This window comes from Rhamphochromis longiceps, linkage group LG3 (genome assembly GCF_057381845.1).
Source record: "Rhamphochromis longiceps isolate RC_006_pf linkage group LG3, R_longiceps_female_GT1.1, whole genome shotgun sequence".
NCBI classification, from domain to species: domain Eukaryota; kingdom Metazoa; phylum Chordata; class Actinopteri; order Cichliformes; family Cichlidae; genus Rhamphochromis; species Rhamphochromis longiceps.
The window spans coordinates 40683061-40698818 of NC_140559.1; the positions used below are offsets into that span (position 1 = coordinate 40683061).

Genomic DNA, 15758 nt, shown 5'->3' on the forward strand with positions numbered 1-15758 from the left:
GTGCCAAGTGAGTTCTCCACATTTAAATGGACTCTGGAGAAAGCCACTTATTTGGGACAATTATTAAATGACAGTCCCAGTCCAAAAGGATTCAGCGATGTAATCCAAACTAAAGTTCTTCTTTTTCTTTTTGAAATGACGTCATTTTGCTGAGAGTGGAAACTAAATGCGACGATAGGTTCCACTATCAGCAAAGAAAGAAAGAATGAATGCATGAATGAGTGAGTGAAAGGAAAACAAACTGACTGACTGGTAAAAGCTGACAAAAGCTGACAAGACTTTACTGATGTAACACGACTGTGTGAAGTTGACCCCCGCCTGGCAGGGGTGCAGATGAGTCTGTGTGTGCTTCCCTTTACAGAAGCAGAAAGATGACAGCAACACTCGAGGTTGCGTGATGATTTAACATTTTAAATGCCATTTTCTGTGTCTGTGAATTTACTATGTGTGCGTCATTCACTAGCTTGTGTGCTCACAGAGATAGCTGTGACAAAGTATGCATACGCCTGTGCAAGCGCTAACATTTGCATTTTCGTTTTTACAGCATTACGGTTCTTCATGTGTTTGATCATGTGATTTATAGGAATACTGGCTAATGTTTCTCTACTACAAGATTTCTGGGTTTATGTGTGAAGAAAACTGTAGTTACAGGCTATATGTTGATGGAGAAATTAATATAGTTTGAGACATACTGTGATGAGACCAGTGTTACTTTTTCCACAGCGAGTGTTAACTTTATGGTGTTTTATGGCACCTCTGGAATGTGGATGGCCGACGCCTGCCCACCAGGATAGTCAATGTGTATTGCTAATGTTTGTTTTTCTGAGACTGTGTTTAGAAGATTCAGCTGAAGCGGACAAGTGACATGAGTAAAAAAAATAAGAGATTACGGTAATTATGGAATAGTTTATTATGGGCTCATTTGCTGGCCACTTTTGAACCCATAATAATAATATATGAGTGGAGTGACTTTGCTTAAGAGAAGTCACTGATTACATTAATGTTAACAGAGTACATGGGATAATCCATGTCTGAGGTGAATTAGGGTAATAGTTGTAGTTACTGATTTGAGAAAACCTGCACATGACACTTGTCTTGCTGATGTTGAATGCTTATTACTCTTATGATACAATTGTTTACAGGTATGAAGTTTGATTTCACTTCCAGATTTGTTTTCCAGGCCATGATGGTGTGTATGCAGGCTCCTGGGAGAGCCAGGTGTTAAGCAAACTTAATATGCAAGACACGCTAACATCTTTTATTGCAGGGTTACGGAGCTACTCCAGAGGAGATGCCCTGATGTTGCCTGGGACATGATCTAGCTAATCTTTTTCTTTAAGACAGGGATCCAGGTTTGGTGAGTTGACGCATGGGAATGTCCATGCGTCAAGAGGTGGAGTGCAAGGATTAACATTAAACAATGTTTACTATTATTGTTGCAGTGATTTGTGTGATTAGCCGTTTATTTACAAGTATTAAACCTATGCAAGTGGTGCATCCATGTTCAGATGAGGCTTTGATGGCCTATAAGTGAAGTTCACTGAACTAAAGAATGTGGTTTGATGATTGTTGACATGCTCTCCAAATAGAAGTTTTTCTTCTTAGCAAGGAAATACAGGTGCAGCAGTAATCTCCTGAGAAATCTTCAGAGGCCCAGTGAGAAGCGTGAACCATTCCAGGCATAGCTGACAGCCAGGCAGTGGTTGAGGTCAAAGGTCAAGCTGGTTGGGGCCCATCATGAGATCAGACCTTGGAGCCACAGCAAGGACCATGAAACTGCCTGGAGAGGATCGTCCACAAGATGGGAGCTGAGGCCAGGAGAGAGACTTCAGGAGGATCAGAGATCATCTTCAGCACAGCAGACATCACACAGAGAGCTGTGCTACTGAGCTTCCAGGAAATTTTAAATAAAATGAAAGATTCAATATTGACGCTGAGGAAGACAACTAAGGTGTACGACGTGCTCTGCCTTAAACCTTCAGCAGCGTTGGAACATGAAAACTCGTGGGATGAGGGGAGCGTGCCAAGCTCCATCGACAGCACAGAAGGAGTTCGAGGATGACATCATGATTCTGTGAAAGCACAGGAACCAGAAGCTATGGTGGTGATGACAGCAGTTTCCTATGAACATCACCTAATGCTGTGCCACTATACTGTGCATACGATGACACTCTGAAGGCTGCTGGGATCATAACAGCAGTAAGACAACTGAACCCTGCACCCTTTCCACAGAGGTGTTTCTCTGCAGAGCGTGGACAATGAAGGAGTCATAAATATCCCCCTCGCAGGATGAAGGCCTGAAGTGAGGTGATGGGAGGCCATAAAACTAGAGTGCTGAGAGGTCTGCAGCTTTGGAAATAGCTGAGACCCATGTTGACAAACAACAAAACTAACTGGTATGTTTGAATGTTTATTCTACATACATTTGGACTCTGGTCCTATGGACAACGAAACAACTAGAAGAGACATTCATGACGCCCTGCAGAACTCAAACCACTCTGCAGAGAGACATGTGATTTGCACACCCGGAGGAAGCATCACCAAGCTGAGATGTTTTTGAAAATGTTATCTTCTTATTTTCACTATTAAATTAACAATTTCTTTGGTTGCTCGTAAGATGCAGTTTGCCATGAGATGAGCTCAATGAATGGGGTAACTGCTAATACATTTATTAAACTGTGTAACTTTTACAGTAATTTAGGGTGATTTGACATATGCTGAGTAAAAAAATGTTTGCATTGAATCTGTCAGACATGAGGTATGCATAACTGGGAACTTTCTAGCATAAAGGTCAAAAACGGGGGAATGTTAGAGTTTGTATTGTTGATTGTCATTTATGCTTAGAAATATTTAACCATAGATGCTTAGAGGTGTATAATCAATTGTGTAGTGATAAGTTGTGTGATCTTTAACAGGCTACAGAGGCTTGGTGTGCATTCCACACCTACATCCTGGGAGCATGAGAGAGGTCATACCTTCTCTTATTGTTTTATGGTAGGATTAACGTAGCTACGTCTGTTCTAGTCTAAGTGCTTTTCTGTTTAGATGAACTGCTGGACTTCCTCACCGGGGGGGGGGGTCTAGTCTACCCTCTTCCTGACCAAGGATGTTTGACCCTTTGATCAGCAACACACACACACACACACACACACACACACACACACACACACACACACACACACACACACACACACACACACACACACAGGCAAGGTACTCTTTGTTTGTATGTAGACGTCGTATGTTAATGAACCTATGCATATTCATGTAACCTCAATAAAAGGGCAGTGTTACGGGAGGACGGACGAGAGCTACTGGGGTCAGGCGAAGGGACGGCGCTCTGTCCAGTCTCTCCCGTGCACGAGTACCATGAAGAAGTTTGCCTACTTGCGTCTTGCTTGCAGTGTAATTATATTGTCTTAACGTTCCAGCGAATAGGTTCAAGCTACAAACCTATCAGCTTCCATGTCTGTTTCTTCCCTGGCCTGAGTCTCAGGTCTGTGTTTCTTAGTCTGCACGTTTCCTGTTTTATTTTGACAGTATCACCTTCTGTGTTTAGTTTTGCTTCCAGCTGTGTTTCCACTTCCCTCGTCACGCTCGTGTGGTGTGAGTTTTCATTCGTTCATTGGCAGGTCATCTTTTCACCGTGGGCCACATTTCTGTTCATCACGAGTCACATCTCAGGCATTCATGTCATTCATGTTGGTGACATTTAAGTTTCATGTTCACTGTCTCTAGTGTTAGTTCTCTCCAGTTTAATTTGCTGTTAACATCGCCCTAGTTTCCTTTCGATCTTCATTTATATTGTTGGTCCAACCTAAAGTAAACGTCTCAGTTTTTGTTCATTCCTGTCTCGAACATCTGCTCTTACTCTTACACCACGCACCGGCCACCCGGCCGTGACAAAAAACTTTACACTGTTGTGTATTTTTAACTCCTTGAATGAGCCATGATTATGTTTGAACACTGATTAGTCACAACAACAAGCATCATACTGCACTACTATCATACCTGCATTGCTCTAACTTGCCAAGAACCAACACAAATCCTGTGTTTCCTGTCTTTTTCTGCAACTCAGGAGTGATGCCACGCCCGATTTCCAACTTCCAAGTTCGGAGGTATCTGGAATGCAGCACAATGACCCACTTTTCACACCTTGTCTCATGTCATGACACACATAATTAATAGTGGATTCATGACCCTCTTAAGGGACAACTCCCACTATGGTTGTCTGTCTGGGTTCTCTCTGGGTACTCTGGCTTCCTCCCACAATCCAAAGTCATATATTATTATGTTAACTGGTGATTCAGGTTGTTGCCTGCAGGTGTGAATGTGAACATGAATGGTTGTCTGTCTCTCTATAACCTGTCTAGGTTATCTTTCATATTATGACAGCTACTATAGGCTCCACCCACATTCAGTCCAAAAGGACAGAACAGTGAATACTTTAAAGTGCGGTTACGTTGTGATTGGCTAGTCCCTCCACATGAGCATGTAGTGTGTCTCAGTTTGTCACTCAGGCTATTGTATTAATCATAGTAAAAGCATGAAAACTCAGCCACCATCCTTCATTCTGTCAAACACTTTCTTACAAAGGTTATGATTAAGGTTTGTTGCAGTATCATCTACACAAACTCACCAACATGTTCATATCCAAGTGTTTTAGATTCTTTCACAGCAGGTGTGTTTTTTTCATCCCACCACTTTTCTTTTAGAAAGATAAAATACATTAAAATGTAACTTCCTGTTTTTAGCTTATTTTCAGGTTATATGTAAAAGTTAAGTGCAGAAGTTTCAGTACTTATCAATATTTTAATATTGTAATGCTTCAAGATATAAAGTCTAAAAAGGCCTAAAAACGTGTGGACTCTGTGATACTGCAGAGTCCAGCAGACAGTTTGGAGTCAAACACTGACGTCATCATCACAGGTGTAGGAACCATTTCTGTAACAGCAGCCAAACAGACACATTAGCATCAGTAGGTATAGATGATTTACTGGCTCCTCTGCTGGTTACAAAGCAGTGATTATACTTTGGAGTTTTGTGTTATACTGTGAGGAACTGGCCTGTTTGGAAGTTGCAGTAAGAAGAAAACATGTCTGTATATGATGTTGTGGACAGAGAGAGTGATGGATGATTTTATTTATTTCAGAGATAAATGAACGTTTACAGCACGTCCATGCAGAGACTCTTAAAGACATGAGCGTGAGAAACAAGCTTTTCACCGTTTCTCTTGATGCCCACATGCTTTATTTATTCTTTAGTCCAGCATGTGTCATCACCACAATAAAGCTACTTTTAACCTGCTTTCACACATTGTCATACCTGCACATTTCCACTGTGCTGTGTTGACTTTAAATAAAACAAACCACAGGATGCATTTCCTCTTATAAGGGTATCTGACTTTCAGTGGACAAAAATAAACCTGTTGAAGAAAAGACTTAACCAACAACAGTCTTTACACACATGTAGGCATCACAGTCTGTTCAGAGGAACAAAGATGTTATTCTGTATTGTCTTATTTACCGATTAATCTTGTATTTTTACTGCTCATTGCTTCTTAAATAAAACAGATCACTGTATATATTTCAAGGTTTGGTAAAAAGTTTTGCATCTATCAAAAAAAAATCTACAGTTTTCTCCACCTGGAGGCAAAAACAAAGACAATGTATGATGTCCAAACCACCAAGTTAACCAGCAGATTAGGAGGAGGAAGCAGAGGGGCGGGGATCAGGAAGGCCAGGTGGTTATCAGCAGAATAGGAAAGAGCAAAAGAATTAAGTGTGGTGTTTATTTTTCCATTAAAAAAAGATTTGTCCACAAGAAAAAGTCTCAACACAACATAAGATAATATCACACATGTTGTGTCACAATATTAGAAATTATGAATCACTTTCAGCCAATTATCAAGAAACATTTCACCCTTTAGCCACACAACAACAGAACGAGGATAATTAATATAAATCCACAAACAACAAATCTCTGAGTTCATGTTGTTTCTGACTGTTTCAATGTCACAGCTGCTCATTGATCCTGTTCTGTTGCTTCAGGTTTTTCATGTTTGCATGTTGTCAGCTGATCTCAGATCAGCAACATGACACTGAATATTAATGTTGTGTGAGTGTGTGGTTTAGGGCCTCCATCCTGTGATAATAACCAGGTGTTGAGATGAGGACTCACTGAAATCAATTTATTTCACATACAGTTAGCAAAATGCAACGTTTCTGCACATAGTGTTATATATATCCACACAACACATGACAGACACTGTGGATTCAAGAGCACTGAGCATATTCAGCAAATAACCACAGATGCATGATGGGATATGATTTAATTTTGTGTAAACTTCTGAACAAGAAACGAGCTGATATGTTTGAGGTGGACAGCTGACTGTAGTTTGTAGCTGCTGAGCTCAGTTCAAAAGAGTTAATGGGAAGGAAACACAGAGGCTCCAGTAATGATCACCCCACTGCCTCCTACTGGCCATTCTTGTTATTACACCATTTTAAGAAAATGTTGCCATATTAATGTTCATTTGTGAGCCCTGAATTTCTCACAGACATCAAAAACATGTTTTACCTCCTCTAATACACTCGCCTTCATTTTATGCTCATGGCCACCTTTTAATGTCACAGAGAGGTCGATGCTTTCTCTTGATAAATCAAACTGCTGTGAAGAGGTACAAACAAACTGCACAGTGATGTTGGTGCTCACACAGTCCAATCATAACCATTCTGTAAGGATTCACTGATACTCTGTCAAAATGTGACACTCTGTCCTCCTTCACTTAATAGACTCTTAATAGACTCTGGACTTCCAGACCAGCAGGTTTAGGGAAGTTACACACATACACACACATACTTACACAACGCACAGACAAGGTGCTCTTTGTTTGTATGCATATGTCATATGTTAATGAACCTATGCATACTCATGTAACCTCAATAAAGAGCAGTGTTATGGGGGGAGCGGACGAGAGCGACTGGGGTCAAGCGAAGTAACGGCGTTTGTCCAGTTCTCTCCCGTGCACGAGAAACATAAAGAACTTTGCCTGCTTGGTGTTCAATGCTTTTCGCTGTGTGGTTGAATTGTCTTGAACGTTCCAGCAAATAGGTTTATGCTACAAACCTATCAACCTGACACTTTTTATGCCTTCAACTAAGGAAATACTTTATATTTATATTTGACCATTACAGCATGTAGTTGTCAAGTTATTTACTGAACAAAACATTTTTCTCTTCTCTCCACTTTTCTGGGGCTCAGATACAAATCATGAGTCATTTTCAGATGATTAATAAACAGCATATTACAGTTAGAAATGACATTTTAATACACATATAAGCATCACAGTTTACTTAGAGGAACAAAGAAGTGTTGTGTGATATTATTTCGTAGAAAATGTTGCATTTTTAAAAGCACCACAATTATTTGATGCACATTAAACTGTAAGCGTCATAAAAGACACAAACATCACCTACAGAAAACAAACCTGCTCTGGTGTGCAACTGCTCTGATAAAACACTCTTCAGATGAGTTTGTTGCTGCTGATGTGACCAAACCGTGTGAACACTGACACATGATGGAAGTGCTGCCATGAAATGTAAGAGGACCACATGAAGACTGCAAACGTAGCACAAAAGCAGCACAAGTCACAGAAAAACATGAAGCACATTCATCCATTTCTGTAACAATGTCTCCAGTTTAGGGTCACAGAAGGACAGTGGACACTGGGAGGAAGCTGGAGTTCATGGAGGAAACACACACAGATGCAAACTCCACACAGAATCACCTCCACATGTGATTCAATTAAGTTAGTAAAAAGGCTGCTGAGCATAACGTCAGAGCAGTTGTTACTTCTCATTATGTTGATAGATCATGTTGGAGGGTTTGAAGCTGTTTGAAATGACAATGAGTGTCTTTAAATAAAAGCTCTCTTTCAGTGGATTCACAACACTGAACAGCTGTAACATGTACTCTCAGTCTGACACACAACAACAACACACTTTATTTATATCACTTTTATTAACAAAGTTACAAAGTGCTTCCAGAAAGACTTTATAATATATATTACAAATAAAAGAAACAGTTAAAAAAAACAGACCTACAGAACATTAAAGTCCATTAAAATTATTTTCTAAAGGGAGAGAAACAAGAAAAACACACTGAGTGATTCTTTCTGAAGACAATATAAACTCAGACTATCAGGATCATTGCTTTGAATTCAAAATCTTCTCTTTTTCACTCAAAGTGGTTTCAAGTATTTAAATGGTAATGGCCTGTATTTATATAGCGCTTTACTAGTCCCTAAGGACCCCAAAGCGCTTTACACATTCAGTCATCCACACATTCACACACCGGTGATGGCAAGCTATGTTGTAGCCACAGCCACTCTGGGGCGCACTGACAGAGGCGAGGCTGCCGAACACTGGTGCCACCGGGCCCTCTGACCACCACCAGTAGGCAACGGGTGAAGTGTCTCGCGCAAGGACACAACGACCGAGATTGTCCAAGCCGGGGCTCGAACCGGCAACCTTCCAATTACAAGGCGAACTCCCAACTCTTGAGCCACAATCGCCCACATTTAAGAAACTTTAAAGAGAAAAACAGCTAAAGAGCTGCTGTTAAGATTTTACAGCTGTGGCTGAATTTGGATTGACATCATTGTAGTCAGAGCTCTCCTCTGGGTCACCACGTTGCCCTGTTGAGGTGATCAAATGAAAGCATTTCAAAACAAACTCCCTCTGTTTTGTCCACAAATGCATTTATTATCAGTGAGAATAATTACCAATGTATATTTTGCATTTCAAATCTCACATTTTGTGCACTCACTTGTCTTGTTAATGACTTTCAGCTGAATCACAGGTGTAACATTGGTGTAATCACCTTCTGCTGGACCTGAAATAAGAATCTGATTGACTTTCATGTTAAACACAGTTTTTGTATAATCATCCAGCTTCCACAAGCTCTATATTAATGAAAGTGTAAACTTTACCATTTTCAGTGTTTTCACATCTTCTGACTGTCTCATAGACACAACGATCACCTGCAGGTCAGAGAAAATCAGTCACCTCATGTCTGTGATACTAACTTGTTTCCACTTTATTTATGATCTGTGTCTTTAAAGATATATATATATATATGAAGAAGAAGAAAAAAATATAGTTCTGACCTTTGGACCATCTGCAGCCAAACAAAATGAGTGGAAGGAAAATAAATATGAATCCAAGAATTAATCTAAAGATCATCAGAAGAGAAAATGAAGAGCTCTCAGGTGTGGACACAGCAGCTGTAAATAAGAACATTTCATTTTTAATAAATGATTTAGCTTAAAAAATTAAGCTGAACTAAATTCACAAAGTACTTAATTAAAAAATTAATAAAACAGCAATGTTGAACATTATTGATGAAAAAACTAAATCCTTAAACAAACGTACACATTTGCAGCACACGGGGGAAGAATTCATCTACAATAAATCATATCAGATGTTTTGATCCTGCTCACCTTTAACTGACATCCAGCTCTGTGCTGACTCTCTTCCTGAGTACTGACACTTGTAGAAACCTTCATCAGACGTTGACACTGCAGAGATCTTCAGCTCCCCTCGGGGATCATTTTCAATAAGTTTGTCATTGTGATAGAAAAACACATTGGAAAGTATTTTTTGTGTTCTCAAACTGCAGCTCAGACTAACAGAAGCTCCCTCAGTCACAGGATGAACAGGACTCACCAGGATAGGACCATCACCATCATCTGTGACACAATCACACACAATTGTTTCAGTCACATCAGCTGCTGCACACTTTGAGAAAAAGCTGACAAACAATAATAAGAACAGATTGTACAAATGTTCATCATGAAGATCTGATCTTGTGTATTTAAAAACTGCTGTATGTGTTTTATTTTTCCCACATGAAATGACTTCACATACAGCAAAGCTGGAACAAATGTTCATGTGACGTCTAAATCATGAAAATCCAAGTAGTAAATGTATAATAACATACTCTGTACAGTGATGTTGACTGCACTGCTGAACTCTCCTGATCCAGACTCACACCAGTACACTGCAGTATCTGACTTTGATGTGTTGATGTCACATGTGGATCCAGTCATTCTCCTACAGTCAGAGTACAGTCGGCCGTCCTCAGAGAACTTCCTCACTCTCCACTCAGGGAAGTTTCCCTCACAGGTCAGTGAGACAGAGTCAGAGGTGAAGTGTTGCACTCTGTCAGGACTCACTGTGAGAGACGCTGCTGAATGAACATCTGGAAACAACATGCAGTGACAAAGCTCACAGATGTTAGGATTCAAATTATCAGAGTGAACATATTCTTTTGCTTTAATGTTTAAAGGTCAGTGCTAAAAGACGCAATGTTCGTATAATTTTCACCTTCAATGCTACCCCCCCCCCCCCCCCCCCAAGAAAAAAAAAAACATCAATTTATATTTTTTTGCTGTTGCATTACTTGAAAAAAGATAGACAGAATCAAACTGACCTGCAGACCAGACAAACTTTGGTTGACTGTGATCAGTGTGATACTCTGGGTCTCCTCTTCCAGCTCTGCACACATATCCTGCTGTGTGTGTCTGTCCATGAATGATGTAGGAGTCCTGTGCAGTCCCACTGCCATCAGGTAGCAGCTCATAACTGGAGGATTTCTCTGATAGATCAGGAACAGCTTTATACCAGTAGAAGCTCCATCCTGCAGACGGATGTTCAACCTCACAGTTCAGAGTTACTGAGGCTCCAGGACTCAGCCATGATGGAGACACAGTGAGGACAGGACGGGGTTCATCTGTTCAACAAAGATTTTCTCTCAATCTTTCGTCTCTTAACTCTGAATTCAATGTCGCTAAAATGTTGACTCACAAATATTTATGATGAACTTTAAGAGTGAGACTATCTAAACATGTCAAATATCTCAACATGTACTAATAAAAACACATTTTTACAAACTGTTTCTATTTCCAGGTTAAATGAACTTTGACTCTACTTACTAAACATTGACCAATTTACAAAACAATGTGTAATTTTTCTGCATGTGAGACTTCGACTGCCTAGAAAAGTTTTTTTTTTTCAAATCAAAAATAGTTTGAATGCCTCATCTCTGTTTTCTGGTCATTACTGTTTTAATAGTTACAGTGCCGTGAACAACTTCTTTACTTTCTATCGGAGTGGGAGGAGAGTGTTTGAAAGAGAAGTATGTGTGTGTTTTTAAAGTCGTCTTACTACAAATATTATTAAAAAGTTATTTGAAAAAATCAAGTTCACACACAAAAGCTGACTGGAAGTTATTTTCTATCATTTAACATTTCATTTTAAATGTTGTACACAGCTACTACAACAGCAAAATAAAATGTTAAGCTGACGTTCATCACTTTCATGTATTTGTACAATTTTTAAAATTATAACACATTATTTGTTTTAATTCTTTTATTTATGCAGAGATGGGTGAACTGTTAACTGTTAGTGATCTGAGCCCAGCAGTAAAACTGGGACATCTGAGCTTCTGTTGTTTACCTGTATTTGTTTGTTTGTTTGTTTGTTTTGTTTTGTTTTTAAATAAAGTGAGTGAAAAACAGCTGAATCACAGACAGAAACTTATTTTTAAAGAATGAACATAAACACACTTTTCTCCACAAAGTCGTTATCTGTACATATGAGACTTTTTCAGGAAGAAGTTGGAATGAGTTTGATTTGCTTTCATAAAATCACTTTGAGGTTAACATGCAAATCAATGAGTTCAATAGAAATAAAATCAAAAACCTTTCTATCAAACCCACTCGTGTGTGTTTGCTTCAGATTAATTTTAATCTACGCCAGTATTTGATGAGATGATTGAATTACTTTTATTATTTTTTTAAAGAAGTTTCATATTTGTTTTCATTTGTTGAGGAAGTTTGAAGAACTATATTTTTATCCTGTTTCTGTCATTCTTGTCCTCAGGTGATGGAGCAGCAGGTCAGCATTGGCGTCTCTATACCAGCTGAAAGTTCGTGACACAAAGTGGTGACAAACTGTCTACAATGAGGCTACTATCAGCTGCAGCTCTTTGTCTGACTAACAATGTAACATGCTTTGTAGACCATTGAATTCATCCTGTGCTGACCATGATGACATTTGTCAAATGGAGATCACACAACAAACATGACTTACTTGATGCTGACAATGTGAAGGCTTCACTCCACTCTGTTGAAGAATATGAGTCATCTCTGCGTCGACTCTTACACATGTAGTCTCCACTGCTGGACTCAGAAACTCTGAATGTCACATCATTATTGTGTGTCCACTGTGTGGGTGTCCTGGGTCCTCTCCATTCATACTCCCACTCAGTGGTTTCACCTCCTTCCTGCACCTCACATGTCAGAGTGATCGTCTCACCTCTGAATATCTGAGGCCAGTTGGGTCGTTGTTTTACAACAACTTTATTGGAAACTGTTTACACATATTAACAGTTGAGATACAAATAGAAACATGAAATCAACACAGAAAACTTCACATTGTATGTTTGATAATCATGAGTGAATGTATATTTCAAACTAAATGACTGAACTCACAGGTTATCTCAATGGTGACATCATCACTTCTATCAGTGTAGTAAACTGGGTTTCCTCTTGTTCCTCTGCAGCTGTAGATTCCTCCTTGAGATACTCTGATATCTCTGTTTTGTTGATCTCTGATTTGACCTTCATAGGTTCTTTGGGTTCGTCTGAACCACTCATATTTCCATCCATCAGAGCTCTGCACAGAGCAGGTCAGTGTCACACTGCCCCCTACAGGTATGATTGTTGTTCCAGCTGTCAGTGTGGCCCTGGGACTATATGATGTTATGAAAAAGAAGAGAACATAATGCACACCTGATACAATATAAATGTATAAACACCCCCCCCCCCCCAAATAAAATCTACAAATGTCTTCATTATATATATATATATATATATTTTTCTACAGTTTAAGTCACTTTAAATTTTTCTGATTTCTGTCTCAACATGGTGACAGAGCTGCAATAATTCAGGTTGTAGATCTCTAAATAAGCACAGTATAAACATTTGTCCATTCTCAGGCCTGACTAATTCACACTGAATGTAAACTAATGCAGTTCAGTGTTGAAGGAAATAGACACACACACACACACACACACATACACACACACACACACACACACACACACACACACACACACACACACACACACACACACACACACACACACATTTAGACAACAGAAACATCGTCACCTTAAATTATATAAATCTTTTGATGTTTCTTTTTTTCATTATTTAAATTAAGTTTCATCCACAGTTATTCTTGTTATACAGTAAAACATGCACATGCTGTAATGACATATTGTCTGAGTATTTTGGTTGTAGTGTGTACTGTGAACAAAGTTAGGTAAAATGCAAGGATCTTTGTTAAAGTTCCAACACATAAGAAATACAATACTTTCAATGAAACATTTATTAAACACATATTTTTTATAATTCAGATGTATTTTAACAGGAATCATCACAGTATTAATCACTGAGGACTTACCTAATACAGTTATAAAGACAGTATTACTGTTCTTTATATAATGTGACCCCTTCCAATTACCAGAGCACTGATATTCACCACTGTGGCCTGTTGAGCTAATTTTGAATGTGTAGTCTTTGTTCTCCCTGTAGGGGACATAGTCTCGACCATCCTTGTTGATTTTGTAATACCAGTCAGTGTCTTTTCCTTCACTCATTTCACACTTGAAGGTAACAGACTCTCCAATGAAATAACTGGACCAGTTGGGTTCAATAGTTAGTACAGCATCTAGAATCCAACACAAACAATCAGACAACAGACAATCTGAAACACTTTATGCTCAAGGCAGAATGTTGATTGATTATTAATACTTTATTTATGTAGAGTCATACAGGTTGAGAATAATCTTTGCTAAATAAAAAGGAAGAAATAGAAAAAGTGTACACTGTTCAGTCACCTTGAGCGTGTCCACTGCAGACGAGCGTACAGAGCACTACAATAAAGACAGAAACTTCAGACATTATCAAACTAAAGACACTCAAATCATGTGAGTGTTTTGTTGATGTTAGATTTGAAATGTAACATAAATAAAACACTGTTGGTAATGATGTGTCTCATTTCTTGATCAATGGTGAGTTAATGACCTTCTTAAGGAACAATCCCACCAGGGTTTAAAGTGCAGTCGCTTTCTTACCAAGCGCCTTAAAACACTTGGAGATTTACATCTACTATGATCTGAGTCAGTGCACTAAAATAGAATCCAGTCTACAAACAAACATGGTGATAACAAAACATTAGTGTCCTAAAAACGGTACAGTCTTTGGGCAACAGATGAACGACTGGCTTCCAACAGGGAAATGATCTCCCCAGTATTTCCTTTATGTATTTGACAATCTCAAAAAGTGATGTCATTGACAAATTGCAATGGGTCACTTCTCTCAACAAGAATTTCTCTAGAAGGTGATATATAATATAAGGTGGAAATAATTCACGTGTCTTCAACAGCAAACACCATTAAGCAGAAGTTAAACCTGCCTACTGGGAGTTTAAAAAAAATCTCTATTTATGGCTGGACGAGCTCTAATCTTCCTTTAGGAAGCAAGTTTCATTTAGTAAGGAGTAGGATCAGTGTAGTACTATTTTATACCTTGACTAAGGAAGCAGTTTACTGTTAGTCTGCATTAAAAGGCTGTTTAAATCTAGCACTGGCTTTAATCACTGCCGTTATATGTTTAATCAGTGTCTTCTATGACTGGTTACATTTTATATTAGGATGTCAAAAGCATCAAATTATCACTGATGGAGAAACAAACCTTTCTTAGATAAACTAAAGCAGCTCCACTCTGATCTGAGTCAGTGCACTAAAATCTAATCCAGTCTACAAACAACCACGTTGGTAACAAACATGAGAGTCCTCTGATCACATGACCTGCAATGGTACAAATAACTGATGCTCTGTTCTTCTTACTAAAACGTGTTTATGGATCAGTATGAATCAAACAATAGAAGTCAGTGATGTACTCACAGAATAGGCCCAGCTCACAGAGCAAAGTGGCTCCCATCCTCACATCCAGCAGTGACACGTCTGAAAACTTCTACAACTTTCTGTAAAGAGAGAGAGTGAAGCAGCAGCACAGCAGATACCAAAGAGCTGTGAAGGAAACAAAGAGGTTTTAAAACTTCTCTCTGCTTCCTTCCTTTTACACAGAAATAACAACTTAACAAGGTCTGACCAGATTTTTATGAAAAGGCCTTTAACACACAGACTAAACTGACCAATAACAGACAGACAGTAAGTTTCATTACACATATGTGAGCTGACTGAGGGTTAAAGAGGAAATGAGGAGAACACAAGTCCAAGACTTGTTTTAAGTGTGAAAAACATTTATTTTATTTAAATATTGTTAACATAAAATAATAATACTAATAATTCTCATAAAATATTTTCAGTGAGAACAGCTGCAGTAAAAACAGATGATAATAACTCATTTGGAAGGTTAAATATTTGAATACAGCACAGCCACAAACACAGCAGTTATATGAATGTTGTAAGTGGTGAAACAGGAAGAATGTAGTTTTAACATTTGTGCTTTAAACCATGTTTAGTTTAGTTTAGTTTAGTTTAGTTTAGTTTAGTTTAGTTTCCTGATCTATGTCTGTTTTTAGATTTAACACTGCAGCAAAGTTTTACAGAGAATAGTCACAAGAGAAAATAACCAGTGAGCAGCAGTTCACTGGGTGAAAATA

The 15758-nt window shown here is 38.7% G+C and overlaps 1 protein-coding gene across 1 annotated transcript in view; it reads right to left on the reverse strand.

Annotated features, from left to right (window-relative positions):
* The window catches only part of LOC146674660 (titin-like), a 414653-nt gene that overhangs the window by 378926 nt on the left and 19969 nt on the right, over positions 1-15758 (reverse strand). The window contains 2 exon segments of the mRNA XM_085401111.1: positions 10003-10263; positions 10495-10794. Coding sequence (XP_085257237.1) covers positions 10003-10263; positions 10495-10794 — 561 coding nt within the window.